Here is a 23374-nt window from a genome sequence, read left to right on the forward strand (position 1 = left end):
AACGGCCGCTGCGAGCCGAGGCACTGAGCGCTCTCGGAGAGCACGGTGCCTTGGGACTTGTCTTGAAACCTTAATCCTTGTCAAGTGGGAATAAAGATAAATGAATATGATACTCTTATAAGTTGCCAAAGTCCCACCAAGTCGAAAAGCCATCAGCATTGCCAAGGGTGGATTCCGACTCGGCATATCCCAGATTCTCCAGATCCACAAACTGCGAGGGATCCGCCCAGAGCCAAGGCGTATTGCTCATGAGACTGTCTGCAGGCGCAACCAACTTGTCCCCCATGGCTGAGCTGGTTGGTGATGCTGGCGCCGACGCCAAATGGGGCATGTTGGGTGGCATGTGTGCTGCAGATCCACCATCAGCGGTATTCACAGTGATATCAGGCGACATTGCCACGATGATTTCGAGCGTCGAGGTAGGATTTTCCACATCCTCGGGGAACACTGCAGGCGTGAGCGACGGATGCAACAAGCCGGCAGTAGACATGTCTAGCGAACTCGGTGTCAAATTGACCTGGAGAACTTCCCACATCAACGGGATACTAAGGTGTATCGTTGATGGTTCCCAGTCAAAGTCGACCTTCTCTGACCCAGAGGCTATATGTGTCATTTTGTCAAGTGTTCGATCCTAGAAAAAATCGAGGTAAGTATAGGTGACAACCAATGTCAACGGTGGGGGGAAACGCACAAGAATCTCACACGCAGGAGAAAATGGGACGAAACTTTTCAAAAATCTCCTGCATTTGGCAAAATCGGTTTTTGATTTGAATTTGAGCCTTGGGTCAGCAGCACAGCAGTAGTATAGATGCACGGTAGCCGCGATGGCAGCCGCATGTCCAAAGAAAGGATCAATGAGACGCATCTTCTTTTCAGATATCATGTCGATCATGCGAACAATCCAAGTCGCGTGGAGAAGGACAACCTCTGACGAGCGGCGCCAAAATGTATTAGGGATTGTCAAATTATGGTTGTATTGAGATGCCACAATATAGAGGAAAGGGTGATTCAGGACAGTCAATATAGAATGATAAGTGAATTGGAGTTTGAGCCAGGGTCCCCAATATTCTCGATTATGTCGGAGTTCGTCGGATCTGCGCTCGTAGAATTTAACCGAGTCGTACCGATGGCATAAAGAAAGCTTGTTCTCAAGCTCTGTCAGGTCCGAGAGGACCATCGCATACATAGAGTCGTGTCGCCATGGTTCTCTCAGCTTGCTCTGTGCACAATCGTAGAGGTATGTTCTAACCCTGCTCCATACCCATCCAAAATGCAGGGCAAGGCTCCAGATACCAGTAGCATCAGGGCCAGAACACCCGACTTCGTCGTGAGGTAATGGGGGAGGTTTTGGATCAAGTTTCCTTTCTCGGTCCTGATCATCACCAGTGGAAACATAGAACGAGCGTAATACTTCCGACGGAACACTCAAAATTCCATTAATCTGGCCATATGATTGCTCCAGTGCTTGAAGACTCCAGAATAACCTTTTCTTTCGCTCGGCGGATGGACATTCATTGTCGTACGTAGTGTCCAGATCAAGCATCGAGGACCGGCATAGTTGAAGAGCAAGGCCAAGATGGAATCTTCCAAGTTGAATGTTTCCATCTATAACATATTAGTTCTTGGCATGATCGATATTGATTCGCAAATGTAGCTTACCTAAAAAGGACGAGTATGATAATAAACAAAGGCTTTCGATGGTTTCTAGTTCGACAGTCCCATTTGCGATACGCAACATGACCAATGTTCGGGCACTGTCGCCATAATGAATCATCTCATCGCGCTCTTGTGAGAATCGCGAAGTCAATGTTATGATACTGCAAGCAAGTTCTTCAGAAACATAGCTAGGGTCTTTGACTTCTTCGCGATCGAAGCACCAAATAGGTTGTCTGTGGCAGTATTGAAAATAGAGACCAATAGCCTGTGATAGACGGGAGGATGAATGTAACTTGGAGTCGTCAAGTCCGACCCCAAGGAGGAAAGGGTCACTGAAGTTGTTGCCCGGCTCTCCCGAGGAGGGGTACGAAGCCCCTGAATAGGCAGTGTCTGGAATATCATTGGGTCCGTTGTTATTCTGGTCTTGTGGTGGCCTATGGGGAAGGGAAAGGGGTCAGCATGAGAAGAGATCACCTTACAAGGCGGTCCGTCACGGTCCGTGTCATACCTGTTCCCGTTCAAAATAAGATTGACCTTCTCCTCCAAGTATGCGAGACGATCGGCCTTCACTGATGATGAGTATCCATTAACATGTCTTTCATGGGTAGGCTGCATACCGATGGGCCACTTCGCGAACCTCTGGACACCGTTGTATATAGACAGGGCTGGTTCAACCGAACGCAACTGGAACAAGCTGGTTTCTCAGCGGGGCATCGGGTCTTCTTTCTCCTGTTCAGTATACATTAGTACAAAGAAGATATCCAAGAGAGCGCATGCAACTATACCGGCAGTTTAGGCAAGCCTCGTGCGATCGCAATCTTCCACGATTGGTTTCACGCGGCATTATATGACGCAGTGCGGGGAGGTGGCCGTTGGCGAAAACCTTTTTCAAGAGAAGGGTGAAGTTCTGGAGGTTGCACAGAATTATGTTGAAAAAACACGACTAACCGATAAACGGTAGTGCCATTCCAAGGCAACGTGATGACAAAAGCGAGAAAGGAACAATGAAAAGGGGGAGGGGGGGTGGTTATGTTAAGAGAAAGAATGAAGGCAGAGGATGACGGGGTTATGATAAAGTGAGAGCGGGGAAGTCCCGCGGAGACCAAACCAGCCAACAAACCATTAGTTACCCCATAGCTTTGGAGTACATGCCAGCACTTGCGAGATCATGCAGAGGCCCAGTTTTGGGCCGCTAGACTTGGCTTAGACCTGTGGACCCCCCAGGGCTAGCCCAAGGTTGCCAGGGCCAGGACGGTCCGTGTGCGGCCACTAGGTTTGCGATGTAACTTGCGCCGCTGAAAAAGGAAAATTTATCCTACACTCATCTCGTTCACCTCTCGAGGAGATCATCCCAGTCGCAGATCCCTGCCATAGGATTCTCTGTTATCCAATAGGTTTCTCTCCGGTCGTGTATCATGTGTTCGCACCTGCTAGGGATGAAAAGGTTAACGGCGATAAGAATAAGGTTCCTCGAATCACATCGTGCGTGTTTGAAGTTCGTTATCGCGAAATTGGAGAGCTAGGGCCATGTGGGGTGGGATGGTTTAGGAAACCTTTGGAACGAGGGTCAAGAAGATGATAAGCAAAAGGGCCCCGTTCTCAGTGGCCCCAGGAGGCTGGGGGTCCGCCCCTCCCCGTTAACGCCAGAGCGGTCTTAATACCAATCTTAGCCTGACTAAATTACTCCGTGGTGGTGGGGCTTTCTGCGAGTTCAAGTTGGGGCAAATAACTTTTTTGTTAACAATAAACTGTATTCTTAATGAAATACTAGTATTTGTTGAACGCCACAATTAATGCACTGAACAGTTCATCCTAGTGTTCTATATGTGCGAGCCGGAGGACAATAAACGGACTCGGAGTCAATCGGTATGTTTGTTCTAGTCAAGATGAAGAATATCATGAATTAAAATGAAGTCGTGATTCAATACAAGATGCCAATGTCATAGACTGTCTTAAAACGCTCAAAACGCCGTCATGAGAAACATAAAAAAAACTAGTAAGCGAGAGCCTCGTTACCACTCGCGCAAGCAACCCCTCCGCAGCATCCACCGGATGCCCCACAGTCAGCATTCGCGGGGGTTTGGGTGGTGAGTTTGGCGCAAAAGTCGATATCATCTTGGCTAGTAGTAGCTGTCGCTGGAAGGACTTGTCGAGAAGGCCAAATTGCCTGACCAAGCTCTTCCTCTCGCTTGTGGAAGTTGGTCACAATCTCTCGGACCACACTCTGGAAGTATAACGGGCCCTTGTCTGTTGTCGGGTGTAGCTCGCCCTTGAGATTTTTGTATAATTGTTTGACCAAATCGAAGTCATCGTCACTGGCGGACTTGCTCCGATAGACTTCGTATCGCTCAATGCTGCTTGTTGCGGACACAGGCACAAATCGACGTAGGAAGAAGAAATGTTGAGAAACAACCATGGAGGTATTGGGGAAGTAGTAGCTACTGGTTATATTCAGACCCGCGGGGCTTTTTTCTGGCGTCGAATCGGCGTTGTGAGTGATACTGCCATCCTTGGCTTCAAGGCTATAGTTGCTGAGAACTGAAAGAGAAGGTATATCGGGGTGGGATATCTTCGTGTCGTAGCCCTCGTTATAGTTGTTGGCTAATGTCTTCCAATTGGACTCCTCCTCCCTTTCCCAGGCGTGGTCGAAGCTGTAATCCTCAACATTAAGATTCTGGAATTGACTCAGTAAGTCAACGCCCTGGAACTCCTCTTCCCAGGATAGTTCTGGAGTGTCCTTGCTATCCAGGTTGACCCAAATGAAGCCATTGACATCGATGTGAACATGAATTGGCAAGAGGCTGTTCTTGCTCTTGTCAAAGCCCTCAAGATCTTGATAGCCAGGTGCCTTTGCAAGCTTGCCATTCAATCCGTAGGACCATCCATGATACTTGCAGGAGAAAATTCGCGCAGTTCCCTCACCCTCAGTCACCACAGGGAACGCACGATGGCGGCAAACATTGTGGAAAGCATTGATGTTGCCCTCCCGATCACGGACAAGAATAAAGCCAAACCCGGCAATATCATATCTGAGCCAATCACCGGTGTTACAGAGGCGTAGCTTGTGCGTGGTCAAGAGCCATTTGCGTGAAAATATGGCACGGCGTTCCAGTTCGAACATGTCGGGAGAAGTGTACCATGACGCAGGTAAAGCTGTCAAGGGTGCCGCGTCGCCAGATGTTTCGGTGAGTCCCAAGTAGCTTTTCAATGTTGTCGACATATTTAAAAGTATGGAGAGGACTCGGAGTCGTCAACTTAATTTTCGGTGAAATCTTTAATGCTTTTGGAGTTGTATCCGTCGGCTTTGGGTGCTATTAACCTTGGAATTAATGCGATGATTGAAGGAGGTAAGCGGGAGTTGAGTTTGTTTTATATTATCGCCCCTCCCCCTCTATACCCCTCTATACATTGGCCATCAATTTCATGGCCCCCATCATAGACGTCACAACAACACGCCGGACAATCCGCGATAGAATCCGGGGTTGACTGCTCTGTGCCGGTCACAGGACCGGGCGAAACCACTTTGGAAAGGCCCCGCCCCATCTTATCAGGGATTGTGGAGAAAACACCATTGAGCAACGCCCAATTAACACGGTGAACGGTTCTAACCAGCCGGCTGTCGTCAACGCCACTCCGGTCCGACTCGGCTCATAGTACCGTCCTTGTTGATACGTACACATTTGGATTCGAAGGCATACGGGAGAAGCCAGCTCAGTATGAAGCGACTCCTAGTTGCCTGCCTCCAACTAGAAGTCCCGATCGTAGATTCTTGGAGGCTGCATTTAATTAAAATTCCAACTCATTTCTGAGCAGCATATCGCAAGCGGTTTCCCGAAAATTGAGAGGCATCATGCTCACTCGATTTTAATCTATCAAGCGGCTTCAGTTTCATCGGAGTTCAATTGAAACTTCACCTGCTTGCCCTCCGCGACAAAATTTATCGCGGGGTGCCAATATTAGAGATAAGCCATACGTAGTACATTATTATCATGACCAACATTAATTGAATAGAAGAATTGTGTATAAATAGATTGCCTCGGACATAGCGAAAATCAATTTTTTGTAACTCGATCGATTACGAAGCTTAACGCGAGGGTGGTTTAGTCGAGGTATGGGACATTCTCTAAAATTTAGGTTGCACAGGCTGGTTCACTCTAGACGTTCGTTGATAATTGAGATATAATGCCACATACAACTATCCCTTTCGAGGAATATTGATGGGTTGGATTTCATCCCATTTTATTTTGAGGTTAACTTATTATTCTCTCACAGAGCGCCTAGGTGGACTCTGAACTGGAATTTTTAGCGTGAAAATCAGCGAAAGATAGCCAAGGGAAATCATTTTATTCTTTCCAGGAAAGTAAAGTATGACTTGGGCATTTATGCTTGCATGTTGGCTATTTTGGGTCTATGGGCTTGGTCGAAAATTAAAGATGAGCACATATTATGAAGCGGTGGAAGTTTGCGACAGCAAGCCCCAAGGAAAGGTCAAGTAAAAGAAATTGTGGCGCCGCTTCGTGACTGACCCCGCTCAATAGGTGCGTTATAACTTGGTCATGCGCCATCTTAGAATTCCGATCACATGAGCTGTGTCGATAAATGAATATCAGCCCCTCACAAAGTTTCTCGAATGTGCGATTATCCGACTATTGGGGTCGATCTAGTTCTTGAATCATGTTTGACCTCGATTTCTCGGGTTTAGGCCAGGTGGCGAGCCTGTAAATATATCTTAATACCCACTTCCTTTCAATCGAGGTGTATTGTAGGCGCCTGACGTGGCTTGAGCCAAAAATAGTATGGTTTACACGAGAAGGAACTTTTCAATCTGTAGTGAGTACCATGGGATTGGCAGCATGGATTGATCTAGATGCTGGAAACAAAGGTGACATCACGGGGATGAGTGAGGCAAGGGGTGTTCTATGTACATCTGCCTAGTCACTTGCAGGCTTGAACTGTAACTAATTTTCATCTGAGACCAGGCCACGTCTATCGAGGGCGAAGAAAGCTCCGCTCGGATCGTCGTCCGATTCCCGGCGGTGGCGGGCAGAGTTGCCGATGAGCTGATAACACGTTGAGAATTGCATGAAATGGCTGGTGGAATGCGGGGAAGAATGTCCGCATTGGGCATCGCTGTCCACCTGGTTGAATTTCTTATCTTCTGTCAAGTTTGAGGGACTGTCCAGGGTGATTCTGGACATGATTTGGTCTATCAAGGGACTTTGATAGGTTTTCATGCCCTCAATGATAATAATCTGCCTCTAAACCATCTACGGGTTGCTTGTGTCTTATCAATAAAATTTTTGAAAAAGTTCCTGGTCAAGCAGATGCCATTGAACCCCGCATAGAGCCGCTGGAGCCGCTAATCCCCGCGGATCGAGCAAGCTCCGCCCGACACCTTGACTTTCTGACCTCATGCAAGGTGAAACTAACTTAATGGCCGGAACCTTTCCATATCATGCCATCCTAGATTCCATTTAGCCGCCAGCCATTTTTGTTTATTTGGTGGCTGCTGTCCTTTTGATTTTGCTGACCTGTGGTTGGCGGGTCGCGTCGTTTGCTCGATAGAATTTTCACGCTGCTCCCCACGGGGTCGGCTCACACTTTCCACCATCTCGTATAATGAGCACCACAAATGATAACTACGCGATCCACAAGGTTTCTTTGAAGCGCACGCGTCAAGCATGTGGGCCCTGTCGGTAAGGTGCATCGTCAAACTTGATGCGCAAGCTCGGACACTGATCACAGGCGCATAGTCGGAAAAAGGCTCGCTGCCCCGGTGAAAAACCGGTCTGTTCGTTATGCCAGCGATTAGGGCAGCACTGCGAATACGGGGCCCAAGCGGCAATCGGTCGAACTCGAGTCCGGAAGGAATCAACGAGCGTTGGATTGGACATTGATGCCGATGAGCCCCAAGAGGTACCAACTTTTTCCGAAGCTATCTATATCCAGCCATAGTAATTGACTAATATGGCCATACCACTAGCACAATGGCTCAGATGCACATGATACACGACGCCTTCGGCAAATTGAACAAAGGCTCGAAGAAATCACTTCTATGCTTCAGTAAGACTCGCCCTTAACTGGTAGGCATACGGAATTGTCTAATATCATTGCTGATTGCGCGGGCTTGACGCTTCTGTTTAGTGACCGCTTACCACAGAGTAATATACCGACGGAACGTCTGAGTGGATATCTTCCTCCCACCAGGGAAAACATCCAACCTGATGGCGTGACGATTACTGGCCCGATTGATCATCCAATCGCTCAAGATGGCATCTCTGCGAGGTATGCTCGTCATGACCATCCATGGACCTATTCCAATAGATCATGTTGAATAACATTTACTAGTGACACAATGGCATCCTCATTGATTCGGTCTGAGGTGGAGGTTTACTTGAGCCACTTCCATGATCAGCCCTATTGCGTGTTTCCAAAAAACTGGCTTTTACAGAATGCGAGCAACCTATCGCCAGAAATTTCATTCCCACTCGTGGCTCTCACGCTTCGTCTTTCCGTCAATTCGCCTGGTTTGTTTGGGTACAATATTTCCACAGGAAAGCACTGTGCTGAACGCGCCTGGGAGATCTTATCGTCTCACCACCAAAATGGTAGAACTGGACTCTCATTCCTTCAAGGAAATTTCCTCATCGCCCAGCTGGACTTGGCGGATGGAAATTCCCATAGAGGGTGTTCATCGGTTGCACTTGGACTTCGCGTGATACAGACCCTTGGTCTGAATCAGGGAAAGAACCTATCAGGCCTGAGCCAGATAGAAGTGGAATCAAGGAGGCGAATTACTTGGGCATATTTCATGCTTGATCGCACCTACAATGCGTCGCGGAATTATTCATTGTGCCTTTCTGACACCCGCTTCACACTTGACTTCCCATCTCGAGAAGGAGAAAGGACAGGATTTCGTGGGTCTCTTCACGAAAAGTCTATCAAACAAGGCCATAGAGTCGACCAGGGAATCATGGCCTGTTTACTTCGTCTCTATTCGCTTTGGGGGAAAGCCACGGAATGGGTATTTGAATCTTTGCCAACATCCTCCCTTCCACCATGGCAAAGTGGATCTGCTCTGGCGATACTGGAATCAGAATGGATGCAATTCGAGACCCAGTTTGCTGACACCCACCGTTATATGAATGTTGATTTCAAACGACGTGCTCGCGACCAGCCACAGTCTCGGTCATATCTTCTTACCTGGCTATCCGTGCAATTCTTGTTTCACTCCATTCCGTGCCTACTTCACCACCCCTTTGTGACAATGATAAAGCTACGGCACATGCCCGGAAACCTGTCAGCAACATTTCTTCAAAAGTCTTTCGAAACCTCTTTGATCCATTCTCGATGGATTTCGAGGTTTATAAGAGAAATGGCCGAGGTAGATCTCCGATTATATGACCCGTTCTTTGGATACCTCGCTGCGATTGCTGCGACAATTCAATTAGAGCATACGGGTAACAAGAACCCCAAAATAGCACTTCTTTTGAACAACGAATACCGAGATCTCGTTGCTTTTATGACTGAAATGTCTACCGAGTGGGATAGCATGAGAATATTGGTTGGTGACCCGGAATCATACAAACAAAGAGAAGCTAACGCTAAAGGTTCAGGTTAATCGATTGAATGAGTTGGCCGCCCGGCATCAAGACTATGGATCTCTTTTCTACAACCAAGAGGGATTTTCCGGGGCCTTGTCAAGTATGGCAACCCCATCCAATCTCCCGCGGATGTCTTCCCAGGATGAATCTTTGATGTGGGACATACTCGACCTTACATCACTTGGCTTCAATAAAACATTGGAGATCTCGGCAATGAAACCTCGCCCCGACAACGAAGTTTCAACAGATGAAAACGAAATGTCCAGATCCTCGTCCGACGAGGACTTGGAAGAGGATGTCGAGCCGCTGAATGTTCCCACTCACAAGACATCTAGACTTGGCGAAGAGATGTCAGAACCGGCAGATGAAATGCCAGGGCCCGAATGGCCATTCTCCAATCAAACTGGCAATAACTCAATTGGATCCGGAGTACCCGATATCCCTGATTGGATGATTTTCGGGGATCTGATGACGGAGCATCTGTAATTCATAACATTCGACAGCAATGGAACTAGTGTTTCCTAGGTATCGCTGTATATTTATTGGGATCAGCTTCTAGGGATCATCATTTTCTCATTCAAATTGGGATAATGAATTATATTTCGTGATATGTTCATTTTCTTGAACGCAAGTTGTGAAAGGTGTTCGTTTAAATTTTGCTTTGTCGAGATGACAACTTGAGTGCAGAATCAAAGGTCGCTCGCTCATTGGCAGTCAATTCTCGTCTTGCAGGGCCGCCACGGCTACCATCTCCTGCGAATGCGTCATTCCTGAAACCTTCGCGAAATTGCGTGGGGAATCTCCACTTGTTGAGTAGCTCGCTTGGCAGGTTGCGCTGGAAGGCTGCGCTAATGTATTTCCCGATGACGGGAAGGAACTTGAATGCACTGAAAATTTCGTTAGCCATATATCTCAAGGGAATTCAGTCAAAATTGAATGCTTCACTTACTGTCCACTGCCACCGGTGGCGATGAAAAGGTTTTCGTGGTCTGGATGGAAGTCGAAGATGAAATCACCCGTGGGCGTGTCATTATACCAGCAAATCCCAGTTCGCTCGAATCCTCGTGATGCAAGGTGCGGGAACAGGTCTCGCAAACCAGCTTCCATTCTTTTCAACCCTTCTGCAGGGACATAGTTGGCACGAGAAGCGACGGCATTCGTAGGTGGCGAGGATACATTCGCGGACTCATTGTTGCGGGTATAGCCCAATCCGTGAACAGCAACCTTCAAGTAGCCGGTCGCCTCATGGGGAGGGAAGCAGAAGAAGCCAGTTGAAAAGTTGAAATAAATGGGCAAGTCCTTCAGTTGAATGACCTCTTCCGGGGTTAATTTCAAGTAGCCGACAAGCTGACCGGCGGCAAGCATGGAATTCCAAGCAGGGACTAAACTGGCAGTCCAAGCACCAGTAGCCACGATGAAGTTGTCTCCAGGAAATTTGTTACCGTCTGCGGTCATGGCGGCTTTGATGTTTCCATCCTGGTCCTTCTCAAAGTCAATGACCTGGCCGTTCGGACCGGTGATGAATGAAACTCCAGCTGAGATACAGCGAGATGCCAACCGACTGATAGCCTTGCCTGCATCTGCCCATCCAGCGGAATCATTATAGAATCCATCAAACCCGGGGGTTGCAAGACGACCGGTGAGTTTGGGGAACCTTTCCTTGGCCTCCTCCACGCTTTTGACCGCGTGCCATTCTTGGCCCATTTCACTCAAAACACGCTTTGTCTTATCACTATATTCTTGAGCCTTTGGTTGAACAGGCTGCTCTGGTGTACCATCCTGACACACCCAGAGACAGGGAGTTTGATAGAATGCGTCCGAGTACTCGGGTGTCTTCCAGAGTTCGAATGCCTCCTTTGCGATGCGAGCATAAATAGCGTCTCCGTAGTCGAAGCGGATGATACGAGAAATATCGTTACTGGATCCATCTGGAACAGGTGGCATAGATCGATCAAGAACCGTGACAGACGTGTATCCCTCTTCCTTCAGTCTCAGGGCAGTACCGAGACCAAAGGCTCCGGCACCAATGATAACAACTCGCTCTGACTTGGCCATTGAGAAGTGAAAAGGAAGTGGAAAAAGAAATGAAATCGTCAAATGTGACAGAAACGGTGTAGATAGAAAAATTCCCACAGAACTTATATATCTGTAAATATTAGTAGCCACTCATACGTAGCCGGGCCGGGTTGGCACAGACGGCCCGTATACGGACCGTTCGGGGCATCCACATCGCAAGGCATGAGGTGGCGGCAGAAGTTTAGCCATATACGGCGCTCGATAAGCGCAGGGTGGTCAGTAGTTGGTATAGAGGTATCTTACCAGACTGTCTTGAAAGTCGCTTGTAACTTCATCAGTCTAAAATCACTAGTGTTCTATATACAAATTTGGTCGAAACTATAGTAGTACTACACAAGTTTCTACTCTCTAATTGTCTACTATTATTGGCCATCTACTAATAATAGACTAGTAGCTACCTCAGGTAGACTCATTAGCTAATATGTTCCATCCTAGGTAGGTACTAGTCCCCTTAGAAAGATAGAGACTATGGCGGTCAGAACACTAGGAATTTAGACTCAGAAGTTGCAGGCAGCCTTCAAGACGCTCAGGTACAATACCCCTATAACAACTACTGACCACCCTGCGCTTATCGAGCGCTGTAGCCATGAAATAATTTGTAACTGCAGTGAACGAATTCATATAATTGCAAGGTTGATTAGGAACAGGATAATATCTAGCTAGGAAGAGTGACTCGTCTCTCGTGTCCTTCGATCACAGCCAATTTCTTGTTACCATCATAAGGAAGAACCAAGTTCAACAGCACTCCAATAACGGCAGCGATAATAAAAGGAGTCTCTACCACAAGATTGATTCCCTCCTCAAATCCCTGAAGCCTCACATTAGGACCATTGTAGGCTAAGACCTGGCTGAACCAAGTCGGGGCCACAATATCCATGAAGGCAATCCCTAGGGCAGTCGTCAAGATGAAGCGATTGCGCCTAGTAAAATCGATTAAACTTAGCACTTTGATTCCCGCTACCACAATCGTGCTATACAAGAAGACTTGCATTCCTCCAAGCACGGACGGCGGCATGGAGCCGAAGACAGCTCCAAATTTCCCGAATATGCCCATGAGAACCAAGAAGGCGGCAGCGCACCAGCCAGCTCTCCTACTCTAGAAAGGGATGACGGGAATTAGCGACAATACTAGTAAATAGTGGTAAGAATATTAAATACGCACCGCACACCCAGTCAAAGATATGACTCCGTTGTTACCAGCTTGGGAGACCATGGGTAATCCAGTACCACAAGCACTGATCAGACTGCCAATACCATCGCAGAGAATTCCACCTTGTATTCTGCTGTTAAATTCAACTCCATCAACATCGAGACCCGATATTTCTGCGGTAGCCAAAATGTCTGGCATGCAGCTAACAGCCTCGCATACGAACATGATCAAAAGGGGTAGTACCAGTGCCCCGTCCACCGAGAGCTTGAAGGTTTGCACCCAAAGGAAAGTTGCGACCGGGGCTGCCTCGATGTTTTCTCGCGACCAGTATCCAGTGAATCCGGATATAGCACATCCAACTGCTAGACCGAATACAACTGATGCAGAACGCATAAGTGGTGATCCGAAAATCTCCACGACGATAATCGTGACAAAGACACTAAAGCCCAAACCAATGAGCTTGGGATGACCCCTAGAACAAGTGTTAGATTATCACAGTTGACCAAAGGAAATTCCACACGGATGGTTCAAGGTACGACCTACCAAGGAAGTGGCTTTGGTGCTCCAATGTCGGGACATAACGCATAAATCCCCGATCCTCCGTCGCAATTTGAGCCGCCTCCCCAACTCTTCATTCCACTGGATATTAAATAAACCCCAACGAGCAGAAGGAGAGATCCAGTAACAACCTTAGGAAAAATTCTATTCAGAATTTTCGGAGGAATGAAAGATATCAGAATTTGAATCCAGACTGTGCAAAGCATTGTCCCCAACATCGCGCCCCACGCATCTGGACATGGCAGTCTAGATCCATCGGATGAACTAGGACAAGTCCCATTTGAATACCGCATATCCGTATAGCTGAATGCAATGGCCAAAATATCAAATGTGGGGCCCACGACAGATAGTAGTCCGGTGCCAATATAGAATGGGGTATTGAACAAATGCACCCGGGTGACTTGGAGAGCCGTTGCTATCCCAGTAGTAATGAACGCCGCAGAAACAAGATACTGGCTTTGTTCTGCATCCAAATTGAATGCACCGCTTGCGATTGCCAAAGGGGGAGAGACCACAGACCCAATCATGGTCAATGCGTGCTGCAAGCCCAGTATGATTGTGAGGAGAATGGGTACTTCATCGTTGAGCCCGTAGAATGGTGCTTCATGGTTCTTGTATCGCTTGTTTAGAGGCCAGATGTTTGGTGTGATGAGATATAGATAATCCTTCGATTACTTTTGTCAGTGTAGGTCCTATAGATGAGGGATAGTTTAGTGTCGTACATAGTTCCCGATCCATCCTTCAGAAGTCGTGAAGTATCGACGAAGATACTGCGATCGGGTTTCGGCGACGGGCGCGATTTCGATGATTTGAGATTCCCTGTGATCTGAATTGAAAAAAGAAGTGACCGGCATTCTTAGATCATCTTTTTCCGGAGACCTCCGACTTGCATCCATGATCGTCAGCAAAGGTTGTCAATCCGTTCCAATTGTGGTTGATAACTTGTTGGCACACTCAGCAAGACAGTGAGTGGCCGACGTCGATACTTCCCAATATATACCATTTTTCTGTATTCATGAAAATGAAGATCACCGATCTTCGTATCTCTTTCGTCATATCAAGCTCTCCTGGACGCAATCGATAACAATCAGGAATTGTTGTTGATAAGATGCGAAGCGGCTTGGCTCGCCGAGGAACGCAGACAGCGCGGAGTAATAATTACATCCGACCATCGATACAAATTAGACACTCCCAGTGAAAGATTTTTCGCCACAATTTTGCATTCTACGTCCCTCGGAGTCGTCCGTCTTGAAAATGGCTACAAGCAAGCCTGCGCCTCCGGGCTGCACGCTATTCTACAATGCGACGATCATCACGGTGAACCAACGTCGCGAAATTATTCACGAAGGATACATCCGCGTGGATATTGACAGGATAACGGAAATCGGGAAAGGGAAATACCCGATCGAACTACCAACTCAGACACAGCAGATTGACTGTCGTGGCAAAATAATTATCCCAGGGCTGATCAACGCTCATGCTCACTTAGTACAATCCTTGCTTCGTGGACTGGCAGAGGATCTTCCACTACATAATTGGCTATGTGATGCAATTTGGCCATTAGAGGCTGTTTTTGCTGATGACGATGGCTATCATGCGACACGATTGACAACGGCAGAGATGCTGAAGACAGGGACCACTTGCTTCCTTGATCCCATGCTGACATATCGCGCCGGCTTCGATCAGGTTTGCACTGCTGTGGGCGAGATGGGAATAAGAGGGTGCCTGGTATGTTTCTCTGTTTCACTTTGCCTAAGAGTGCGCACTGGTCACTAAATCATATGCTGCAATTCACAGGGCAAGCTCGTCAAGTTTACTGAAACTAATCGCCAATTATCAATTTCAGATCCTCGCGATCAAGATCTACTAGCGATGTCTATTCCGGAACTTCTGAATGCTCATAAGAAACATCATCGCAGTCAAGATAGCAGGATTCATGTTTGGGCGGCGGCTGGTACGCCACGGGGCACGTCGATTGAGAAATATCTCGAGCTGGGAGAGACCTGCTCCGACAATGGCATCTCAGTGACTATGCACTGTGCTGAAGCCCCCAAGGATCGGACAATATACCACGAAGCTTATGGCTGCAGTGCGATGGAGTTTGTCCGCGATGCAAAGCTTTGCCCGCAACCCACTACTGCATCGGATGAGGGTGACCGAAGATCTCATTCTCTCGTTCTGGCTCATATGGTGAATCTAGATCAAGACCTTGACATTGCACTGCTTGCAAGCACGCAGACCTCGGTGGCTCATAACCCAACATCGAATCTCAAGTTGGCCTCTGGAGTGGCGCCGATCCCATCCATGCTTTCCCACACATCACCTGTAAATGTTGCCCTGGGAACAGACGGCGCGCCATGCTCCAATCATTATGATATGATACAGGAGATGCACCTAGCCGGCATCCTTCACAAAGGGGTAAATCATGACGCTGGCTTAATCCCGGCCGAGGTTGCCCTCGAGATGGCGACCATCAATGGAGCACGAGCACTTGGTCTGGAGGAAGAAATCGGAAGCCTTGAGACGGGGAAGAAGGCGGATCTTGTTGTGATTGATCCTTATGGTCGAGGTGGACTTGGCGCAGCACCCTGGAGCAGCGACTTGATTGAGTGTGGAGTTAGCCCTCTCACCACGGTTGTTCATGGATGTACTGGTCGGGATGTTGATATGACCATGGTGAATGGAGAGATATTGGTGGAAAATGGAATTCTCAAGATGGGAGGCAAGGATAAAGAGAGGGAGATTGTCGGCCTTGCACAGCGTGCTGCTAAGAATATACTTCGACGATGCAACGCGGATCGGGACAACCCAGATAGAGTTGGCGGGAAACTTCTGCCCTCTTGGAAATATGCATAATAATGAGCATAATCATACGCAATAAATACTTTTAAGCTCCGTTTAGGCAGCTTGAAGTGTCGCAGCTTCAAGTTGAAGGGAATCCGATTGTTGCGCCCGCGGCGTTGTGCGGCCCCACCAGAACAATATCAAAACTTGCGATTGTTGTCGTTCATTCAACATTTCGCATTCACCATCGCTTCATTTTGCCATTTTCCTCGTCATATCTTCTTGAATTTGAGTTAGCAAATTAGGAATAAATTGTTCGAAATGTCAGATACTTTAAAGCTACTCATCATCCTTTTGCAAGAAATGCCATGGAGCGAGTTGTAATCGTCGGCGCAGGTGAGTAGACATTCGAATCTGCGTCATCTTGAAATTTCAAAATACTAAGATTCTCAGGGCTTTATGGTCTCATTGCGGCGAAAACATATCTTCAGGTCAATGGCGTATATGACCATGGCGATGGAATGAAAGATGCGACCGCAGCTGAGACCGCGATCCCAAGCTGTTTCGCCGACAAGGCGCATATTAGCGAACGCGGCCAGGGCTGCTCTCTATTGGTGATCGATTCTGCATCAGATATCGGCGGAACCTGGGCTGAAGAGCGACTCTATCCCAACCTTCTCAGCCAGAATTCATATGGACTGTATGAATTCAGTGATCTCTCGCTCACTAACGTCGTTCCGCCGGATGAAGATGGACCTGGGCAGCAGTTTATTGCGGGCTGGAAGATCAATCGGTATCTTCATGCATGGGCAGAGAAGTGGGAGTTGAAAGAACACATTCGGTTGAACTGGAGAGTAAATATTGACAGCCTACACTCCATCTGAGCACTGGCTGATTTCACAAACAGGTCGATAGCATCCAACGTCTGGAAGGCAAAGAATGGCAGCTCAACATTTGTGTCACATCGGATAGCAACCGTAAGATCAGCATTGTCTGCGACAAACTGATACTTGCCACAGGGCTCACTTCGGTGCCAAAGTTCCCACAAGTGGAATCGCCTCCGAAGAGCAAGAGGACCAACTCAGTCATCCACGCCAAAGATATTGGGGATTGGGCACGTCAAAATCTGGGGTATCGTCCATTGCCGGCTGCCAAACATGAGGAGAATAGTATGCCCCAACAGGAACCAAGGAGCCGTCAATTTCGCTCGGTCGCGATCCACGGCGGTGCTAAATCCTCATTCGACCTAGTACACTTTTTCGCCACACTGCATCAACATGACCCAAGGGCGCATCTGAATGTAACACCCCAGAGCCCAGTACAGATACATTGGATCATTCGCGAGAAGGGCACTGGACCTTCGTGGATGGCGCCGCCAATGTCAACTCTGCCCACTGGCGAAGTCGTCCCCAGCGACAAAGCAGCAAGCAGTCGGCTTCTGCATTACCTCGACCCATTCTGTTTAGAGATCCCAAAACGCGTCGTTTTTCAAAAGGTGAGAGGAGGATACTTCTGGAGCCTACGCATGGAAGGATCGTGGTGGGCACGGATGCTTCACGGAAACCCGGTCGGTCGTTGGTTGATACGTCGGTTCTGGGGCTCAATTGATCGGGAGTTGGAAGAGACAGCACAATATATTAAAGGTTCGAAGATAGAAATGCTCCGACCGAGCCACAGGTACGGATTTGCACACTCTGAGCGATCCAGGGCTTGTGATTGGAAACACTGACTGACTTTCCTAGTGTCGTATCATGCAACTCAACCATCGGCATCGCCAACCAGGCGAATCTATGGGAAACGATTCGATACTCTCATGTGAACATTTATCGGTCCACTATACAGCGTATTTCAGTCCCTGACAATAAGGACAAAACCGGGCGGAGTGATGGAGTGAGAGTCACATTGGGGGACGGTGCCTGCCTTGAAGATGTCGACCTGGTCGTCCACGCCACAGGGTACAAACCCATTGTGCGCATCAGATTTGAGCCTCATTTACTTCGGCTGCAACTCGGAATATCGGATATCGTAGATCACGAGCCTGGCCCGGAGATAGAATATGACATGGAAGGCATCGAGGGTGAGACGATGGATCGAGCTAACTCGGAGTTCGCGAAGCGCATGCAGAGCTGGCAGGAATTGGACCAAAGATCAAAGGAACAAATTACAAAGACTTTGATTGACAATGGATGTTCCCCAGAGAGCTGCGATGCACCACCGGGGACTGAGCAAAGTCAAGTGGTACCATTTCGCCTCTTCCGCCGGATGGTGGCACCGGAATTGGTGGCCGAGGGCGATCGATCCTTTGCAGTTCTCGGAGTAATTCTCACATCAACAATCGCAGTCGTGGCCGAAGTTCAAGCGCTCTGGGTGGCTGCTTTTCTGACCGGTGGAATGGATGTTTCCAGGTCTTGTCCACTTGACTCTTTTCATCTGGACCTCTTTTCGAGAGATCGAATGGCAGAATCCATTGCGGACGATGTGGCAATTGGAACAGTGACTGGCAGTGGTTTGCAAGTAGATGCGATCCACTATAATGATATCTTGATGCAAGACCTCGGACTGAATCCCCATCGATTGGGTGGAGGGAGGTGGAGGGAACTGACTGGGGTGTATCAGCCATCAGCGTATGCGGGAATTGTGGATGAGTGGAGGAGTAAAGAAGGAACTAGATAAATTCCAGCTTCAATGTATATCGTATAGACATTTCAATGGAAGGGTGTGAGAGTGTGAGAGTGAGTGTTGTTGTAGAGTGCGAATGTGTTTGATAGTAGATTCCACGTGATCAGTGCGTACACCTTCCTTTTCTGTCGTGGGCTTCTTTGTTTCTCCGCATCTTCAACAACTCCCCGTTAGCCATGCCGAACGTTCCCAAGCAGACGCGGCGGCTTACCAGATGTCGCACGGGGTGTATGCGCTGTCGCATCCGCAGGCGGAAATGTCAGTATCAGTATCGGTATCAAATTCATGATGGAGGCTAATTCGCAGAGCAGGTGATGAAGGCAAACCCAAATGCCGGAATTGTACTGAGCGAGGGTTCAATTGTCAGTACGGTCCACAATTGACCTTCCTCACCAAGAATGCATACACCGTTGAGTCATCCGAGGTTGGCGCTGCCTCTGCTACATATGAGACTATCCAGGTGAGTATCCGGAGGCGCATCCCAACCCAAGCGAAATTGAATTGAGTTGACCGAGGCATAGTTCATCAACGAAGACCCTCTGAAGGATGAAGATGATGCGGAGTCTCCGAAAGAGCGGTCATCATCACCTGAGGAAGATCTTCAAATTCACCATGAACGAAAACGAGAACCCCATCTCTCGGGCCCGGACACATACGCACAGTCACTCGATGTGGAGCTACCGCAATGGCATGCGGATGGCCCTTCCTCTCAAGGTATCTCGCTCACGCAGCCCCCAAAAACCATCTTCAACCACAATGATGAGTCCGCGGTCGCTGGTTTATTGGCATTGGGAACATGCACGCAAGAGACAATAGCACCGAGCATGACTTTTTCGGAGGTCGCAACCTCCCCGCCAATAAAAGAACCATCTTTCACTCAAGCAATGGCCCCGGCCAGAAATCCCGATTTCCCCATGGTCTTTTCTCCAGGCCGCGTTGCCAATGCAACACCTTCAACTCTCGCAATCACATCCACCCAGACATTGAAGCTGATTCGCCATTACCGCTATGAGGTCGCACCGTGGGTAAGTACTACTTTACTATTTTACAATTCCCGGAATGAGAACGAAGGTCTTCTGACAAATACAATCAGCTTGACATTTGCGACCTCGGCCAATTTTTCGGAATTCAAGGCTTACAGCTAGCCATGGTCTCCCAGCCGGTCTGGCATTCCGTCCTAGAACTATCGGAGGCGTCGATGAATTTGCTACGACCACTCTCGTCCTTGGTCATCACGGACAAAACACCAGGGGCTCCCGCGACTCCGGAGACGCAGCTAGACATCACGACACTGGCATTTCTCCGTGCGATAGATGAATCCAAGAACTGTATATTGAATTTCCAGGCGACGTGGTCTCCTCAGAGGGTCTGTGACAAGGAGTTATTGGATTCTCTGGGGCCGCAGACTGTACGCCGTGACCTCAATTCGGCCATTTACTGGTTGTTTGTTCGACTTGGTAAGTTATCGCCCTCGGTGTCTACTCTCCAAAGAATGAAGTTCTAACATTGCAATTGTTTTAGACCTCGCAGCTGCTCTAGCCACGGATACCGACATCCAAGTTCCCCTACTCCCATCACTGCCGTACTTGACAAGTGGAGACCTGGAAACCGACCCATTTGAACATGTTTTCTGCTTCGCGCATCGTCCGCTTTGGTTGTGTACAAAAGCAGTGCAATTCATGCACAATGATGACCCATCGCCGCAGAATCCTCCGCTGCGCGTGTGGATGGATCTCATGGAGGAGCTCGAACAATGGTATCAAGAACGGCCGCAAGGATTTAAACCCATGATGGAGATCGACCTTGAGGACCAGGCTACCGGGCAGGGACAGGGGTTCCCGGTCGTTCTTTTCGCTCACGGATCGGGGGTATTTAGCAATCAGCTATACCATACAGCCATGTTGCTATTGCTGCATAATCGGCCACGCACTGCGCCGACACCCGCTTATCATTCAACGACCATGTCACCGCTTTGGCATGCTCAGCGAATATGCAGCATTTCTGTGAATAATGAGCGTCGGGAGTGTTGGGATCCGGTTCTTCTGGCTTCATTTCTGACGGCGGCTCGTCGGATGACCCACGAGTCGCAGCAACATGAAATTCTGCGTGGTTTCGAGCGCATTCGAAGAGTCACCGGGTGGGATGCGAGTGACTTCCTGCACAGTCTCCAAGAGGAGTGGGGATTTCCGGAGTCGTGATTGAGTTCAGATGTTTTCTGCCGAGATGAAATCTCGATCGAAAGTACATCAGCCAATTGCGACCGGTGACTGCTGTTGCGCTGCCATTCTCTCACGCCGGGACACTTGGTATCCCCAAGCCAACTCGAGATCTCGAATCCGCCAACATGCACCCCATCCAGTCTCGGCCTCGATCTTGCGAATAATATCGATGATAATTCCATGTTCCGAAACATGGCTGAACAGGCGACCAGCGATCCAGAGGGGCTGGATGGCATTGTTCAAACATCCCTGATGTGGATTTGCAAGTGATATGCCGCAGATCCGGCGCGCGTGCCACAGGGGTGAAACAGTGGCGGCAGGGCGCAGTTTAATGGCCTTGGACATGCTGTTCAAAAGGAGGATGCAAGCAGTGTGATAGAGCTGATTCGACGAAATGGCGGCCCAATGCAGAAAGAGTATATGTGGGAATGGCTTTGTCTGGGTCGTTTGGACCGGCAAAAGCTCTGGTGGTCTATTCTCTACCCATTGCTGCAGATCTTCCCACAGTCGCAGCCAGCGACGGTTGAAGGTCTCGCCTGTGCAATCGTTCTGCACGCCCAACTCAATAAACTGGGTCCGGTCGGAAACCAATTCGCACGTCTTTGCGCACAGATACACGGCGTAGTTTGCGTGCATGTCGGGGGACTGGGCCGCCTGGAATAACTGAGCGGCGTCATCCTCATGGCAATCGGGTGCTAACCACTTGCTGGGCCGTAAGAGCGTGCTCTGCGTGCCGTCTGAAATGAGCGCACCGCATAGATCTATACTAGTTAGCGAGGAACGAGAAGAGGGTAATCAGAATATTTGATCGCCCGACCAGACATACCCATTCGCACGTAGCACCAAAAAATAGCCTGGAGCAGTCCGCTACTGAAGCCATTGATTCCAAAGGCATCGAACAGAGCCGTACAGCCCTCTAAATGACGGCGCCAATCCTGGGCGCGGGCGGACATCATTTCCAAGCAACAGAGAAGAACACATGCAGCGACGACCTTTGGATCCGGATTCTCCAGTAACGGGCTCAGTAGACGAATTGCTTCCTGGTATAACTCGATGCTGTCGAAGGAATCCTGAATGCCTGTCTTCCGTTCCATCTGCCGGGCCGATATCGCTAAGATGGCATTGAGGAGGGCGGGAAATGTACGAGCGAGAGCTGGGATCTGGACGCGAAATGTGCATTGCGAGTCGAACATGTCGAGCTGAGAAAGACAAGAAATTGAAACGAACGATTAGCCACCGCGGTCTTTTAACGCCCAGCCTCGTGGGATTGGAATTTACCCAAGGAGCTACCTGTCCAACATAATTCTTCAAGTATTGAATCCGCCGGGAATTTGATAAGGCCGGTCGCATGGCCGCGCGCTCTCTTCGCGACGGTTCCTCGACATCTCGGCCCTGCTCAGGATCAACCGGGCTACCCGCTCGAGTCGGCGCAGCAGACTGTGCGATTGTAAAGAGCATACAACGTAGCTCTTCCTGCGAGGCGAGAAATCCCGGATCGTGCGAGAAGCCATCGGTCCAGCTAGCTAGCGGAGATGCAAAGGCTTGGTGCTCGGTGGTATCGGAAGGGGTGTAGACTGGGGCGTGTCGCCATTCGGGGTTCATGGCATATGCAGGAGGGGGAGGAGAGACGACTTCCATGTCGGAGAATTGGGCGTCGAGTCGCCGTCGCTTTGTTGGGAGCATTGGGGCATTGAGGTGAAGTGTTTGAGGTGAAGGGAGGTTGAAGAGGTGAAGTTGTGCGGAGAAGGTGAAATTGTGGGGAAGGCGGACTGCTTACTCTTCCTTGTATACTTCACATCTACTTCACATCTACTTCTCTTCTACTTCTCTTCTACTTCACATCTATACAGCTACATAGCCAGTCTGCAGCTACAATGAATCGGATATCGTATTCACTTTGACACCCACTACATTCCGATCCCCTTGGCAGGGCGTGGAGCTACTCCTGCAAATACCGCCGAGCAAGGGATGTCGCAGGCACACCTCCTGGCCAACAAACGCGACTGCTCTCGCTAATTATTTCTTTGCTCGCATTTTGCTGCTTCTGATCCAATCTGATCCGTATCTTTCACAGTTACACCGACATCATGTACGGCCTCAAGCAACTCTCTGTGCTGAGCTTCTTGCTGCTCTCCGCCTACGCCGCCAAAGAGGCTACACACACCACAGTATGTCGATGGTCCAAAATAAACACGCTGAATCCAGTAACTGAACGCGCAAAACAGGTTGGAATTGAGACTGCCGCTGGAAGTCGGGGAATCAAAGCACCTCTAGACGACTGTTACGACGATATCGACGAGGAGTGAGTTCAGCCATCAAGATGAGCGATATATTGTTAGAACCAAGGCTAACCAGCCATTAGAGAGGTATTCACCGTGGCCATCAAGAAGTATTGCCGCATATTCACGTAAGTTGAACATCCTTACGGCAATTTCAATTGGCTTTCACCTCGCTAACCTCTGTGCAGAGGGGTTGGATGCACCGGCCGCAACACCGTCCTGGCCCCCGGCGACCACTCGAGCAAAGACCCTGTCCCCGTTGGCGCCATCTACTGCCATTCGACTCGACCTTACTGAGGAGGAGATACCAAGGAAACAAATGTATTAATATAATATATCTTCATTCATGTCTACCAATTCTACTTGTAA

At 48.9% G+C, this 23374-nt stretch overlaps 10 protein-coding genes across 10 annotated transcripts; 4 read left to right on the forward strand and 6 right to left on the reverse strand.

The window, feature by feature from the left end:
* Positions 1 to 115: 115 nt before the first annotated feature.
* On the reverse strand, positions 116 to 2563 carry N7481_013283 (putative C6 transcription factor; the record flags this gene model as incomplete). The annotated part of the gene is made up of 6 exons (XM_057272502.1): positions 116 to 631; positions 692 to 1605; positions 1660 to 2090; positions 2165 to 2220; positions 2274 to 2385; positions 2442 to 2563. Coding segments are annotated over 6 exons (2151 nt in total), but the record flags the coding sequence as incomplete, so codon positions are not given.
* A 1086-nt stretch (positions 2564 to 3649) lies between these two features.
* On the reverse strand, positions 3650 to 4876 carry N7481_013284 (aromatic ring-hydroxylating oxygenase subunit alpha; the record flags this gene model as incomplete). The annotated part of the gene is made up of 1 exon (XM_057272503.1): positions 3650 to 4876. The coding sequence occupies one exon, from the start codon at positions 4874 to 4876 to the stop codon at positions 3650 to 3652; it is 1227 nt and encodes a 408-aa protein (XP_057116691.1).
* A 1738-nt stretch (positions 4877 to 6614) lies between these two features.
* Positions 6615 to 6854, reverse strand: N7481_013285 (uncharacterized protein; the record flags this gene model as incomplete). Its single annotated transcript, XM_057272504.1, has 1 exon — positions 6615 to 6854. One exon carries the CDS (start codon positions 6852 to 6854, stop codon positions 6615 to 6617), a length of 240 nt encoding a protein of 79 aa, XP_057116692.1.
* A 421-nt stretch (positions 6855 to 7275) lies between these two features.
* N7481_013286 (Zn(II)2Cys6 transcription factor) lies at positions 7276 to 9746 on the forward strand (the record flags this gene model as incomplete). The annotated part of the gene is made up of 6 exons (XM_057272505.1): positions 7276 to 7352; positions 7410 to 7572; positions 7640 to 7719; positions 7801 to 7941; positions 8005 to 9220; positions 9273 to 9746. 6 exons carry the CDS (start codon positions 7276 to 7278, stop codon positions 9744 to 9746), a joined length of 2151 nt encoding a protein of 716 aa, XP_057116693.1.
* A 163-nt stretch (positions 9747 to 9909) lies between these two features.
* N7481_013287 (NAD(P)/FAD-dependent oxidoreductase) lies at positions 9910 to 11315 on the reverse strand (the record flags this gene model as incomplete). Its single annotated transcript, XM_057272506.1, has 2 exons — positions 9910 to 10147; positions 10210 to 11315. 2 exons carry the CDS (start codon positions 11313 to 11315, stop codon positions 9910 to 9912), a joined length of 1344 nt encoding a protein of 447 aa, XP_057116694.1.
* A 676-nt stretch (positions 11316 to 11991) lies between these two features.
* On the reverse strand, positions 11992 to 13898 carry N7481_013288 (uncharacterized protein; the record flags this gene model as incomplete). Its single annotated transcript, XM_057272507.1, has 4 exons — positions 11992 to 12432; positions 12499 to 12958; positions 13030 to 13709; positions 13767 to 13898. 4 exons carry the CDS (start codon positions 13896 to 13898, stop codon positions 11992 to 11994), a joined length of 1713 nt encoding a protein of 570 aa, XP_057116695.1.
* A 400-nt stretch (positions 13899 to 14298) lies between these two features.
* Positions 14299 to 15900, forward strand: N7481_013289 (amidohydrolase; the record flags this gene model as incomplete). Its single annotated transcript, XM_057272508.1, has 2 exons — positions 14299 to 14772; positions 14842 to 15900. 2 exons carry the CDS (start codon positions 14299 to 14301, stop codon positions 15898 to 15900), a joined length of 1533 nt encoding a protein of 510 aa, XP_057116696.1.
* Positions 15901 to 16196: 296 nt separating this feature from the next.
* N7481_013290 (uncharacterized protein) lies at positions 16197 to 20705 on the forward strand (the record flags this gene model as incomplete). Its single annotated transcript, XM_057272509.1, has 8 exons — positions 16197 to 16224; positions 16282 to 16682; positions 16736 to 17505; positions 17571 to 18465; positions 18905 to 18967; positions 19029 to 19532; positions 19601 to 19964; positions 20029 to 20705. The coding sequence occupies 8 exons, from the start codon at positions 16197 to 16199 to the stop codon at positions 20703 to 20705; spliced, it is 3702 nt and encodes a 1233-aa protein (XP_057116697.1).
* Positions 20706 to 20753: 48 nt separating this feature from the next.
* N7481_013291 (uncharacterized protein) lies at positions 20754 to 22409 on the reverse strand (the record flags this gene model as incomplete). The annotated part of the gene is made up of 3 exons (XM_057272510.1): positions 20754 to 21487; positions 21553 to 21925; positions 22005 to 22409. 3 exons carry the CDS (start codon positions 22407 to 22409, stop codon positions 20754 to 20756), a joined length of 1512 nt encoding a protein of 503 aa, XP_057116698.1.
* A 404-nt stretch (positions 22410 to 22813) lies between these two features.
* Positions 22814 to 23302, forward strand: N7481_013292 (uncharacterized protein; the record flags this gene model as incomplete). Its single annotated transcript, XM_057272511.1, has 4 exons — positions 22814 to 22894; positions 22952 to 23028; positions 23089 to 23133; positions 23194 to 23302. The coding sequence occupies 4 exons, from the start codon at positions 22814 to 22816 to the stop codon at positions 23300 to 23302; spliced, it is 312 nt and encodes a 103-aa protein (XP_057116699.1).
* Between the last annotated feature and the right edge of the window lie 72 nt (positions 23303 to 23374).

Source organism: Penicillium waksmanii (assembly GCF_028829765.1).
Source record: "Penicillium waksmanii strain IBT 27052 chromosome Unknown utg000010l:1.0-3698451.0:1.0-3701458.0, whole genome shotgun sequence".
In the NCBI taxonomy this organism is placed as follows: domain Eukaryota; kingdom Fungi; phylum Ascomycota; class Eurotiomycetes; order Eurotiales; family Aspergillaceae; genus Penicillium; species Penicillium waksmanii.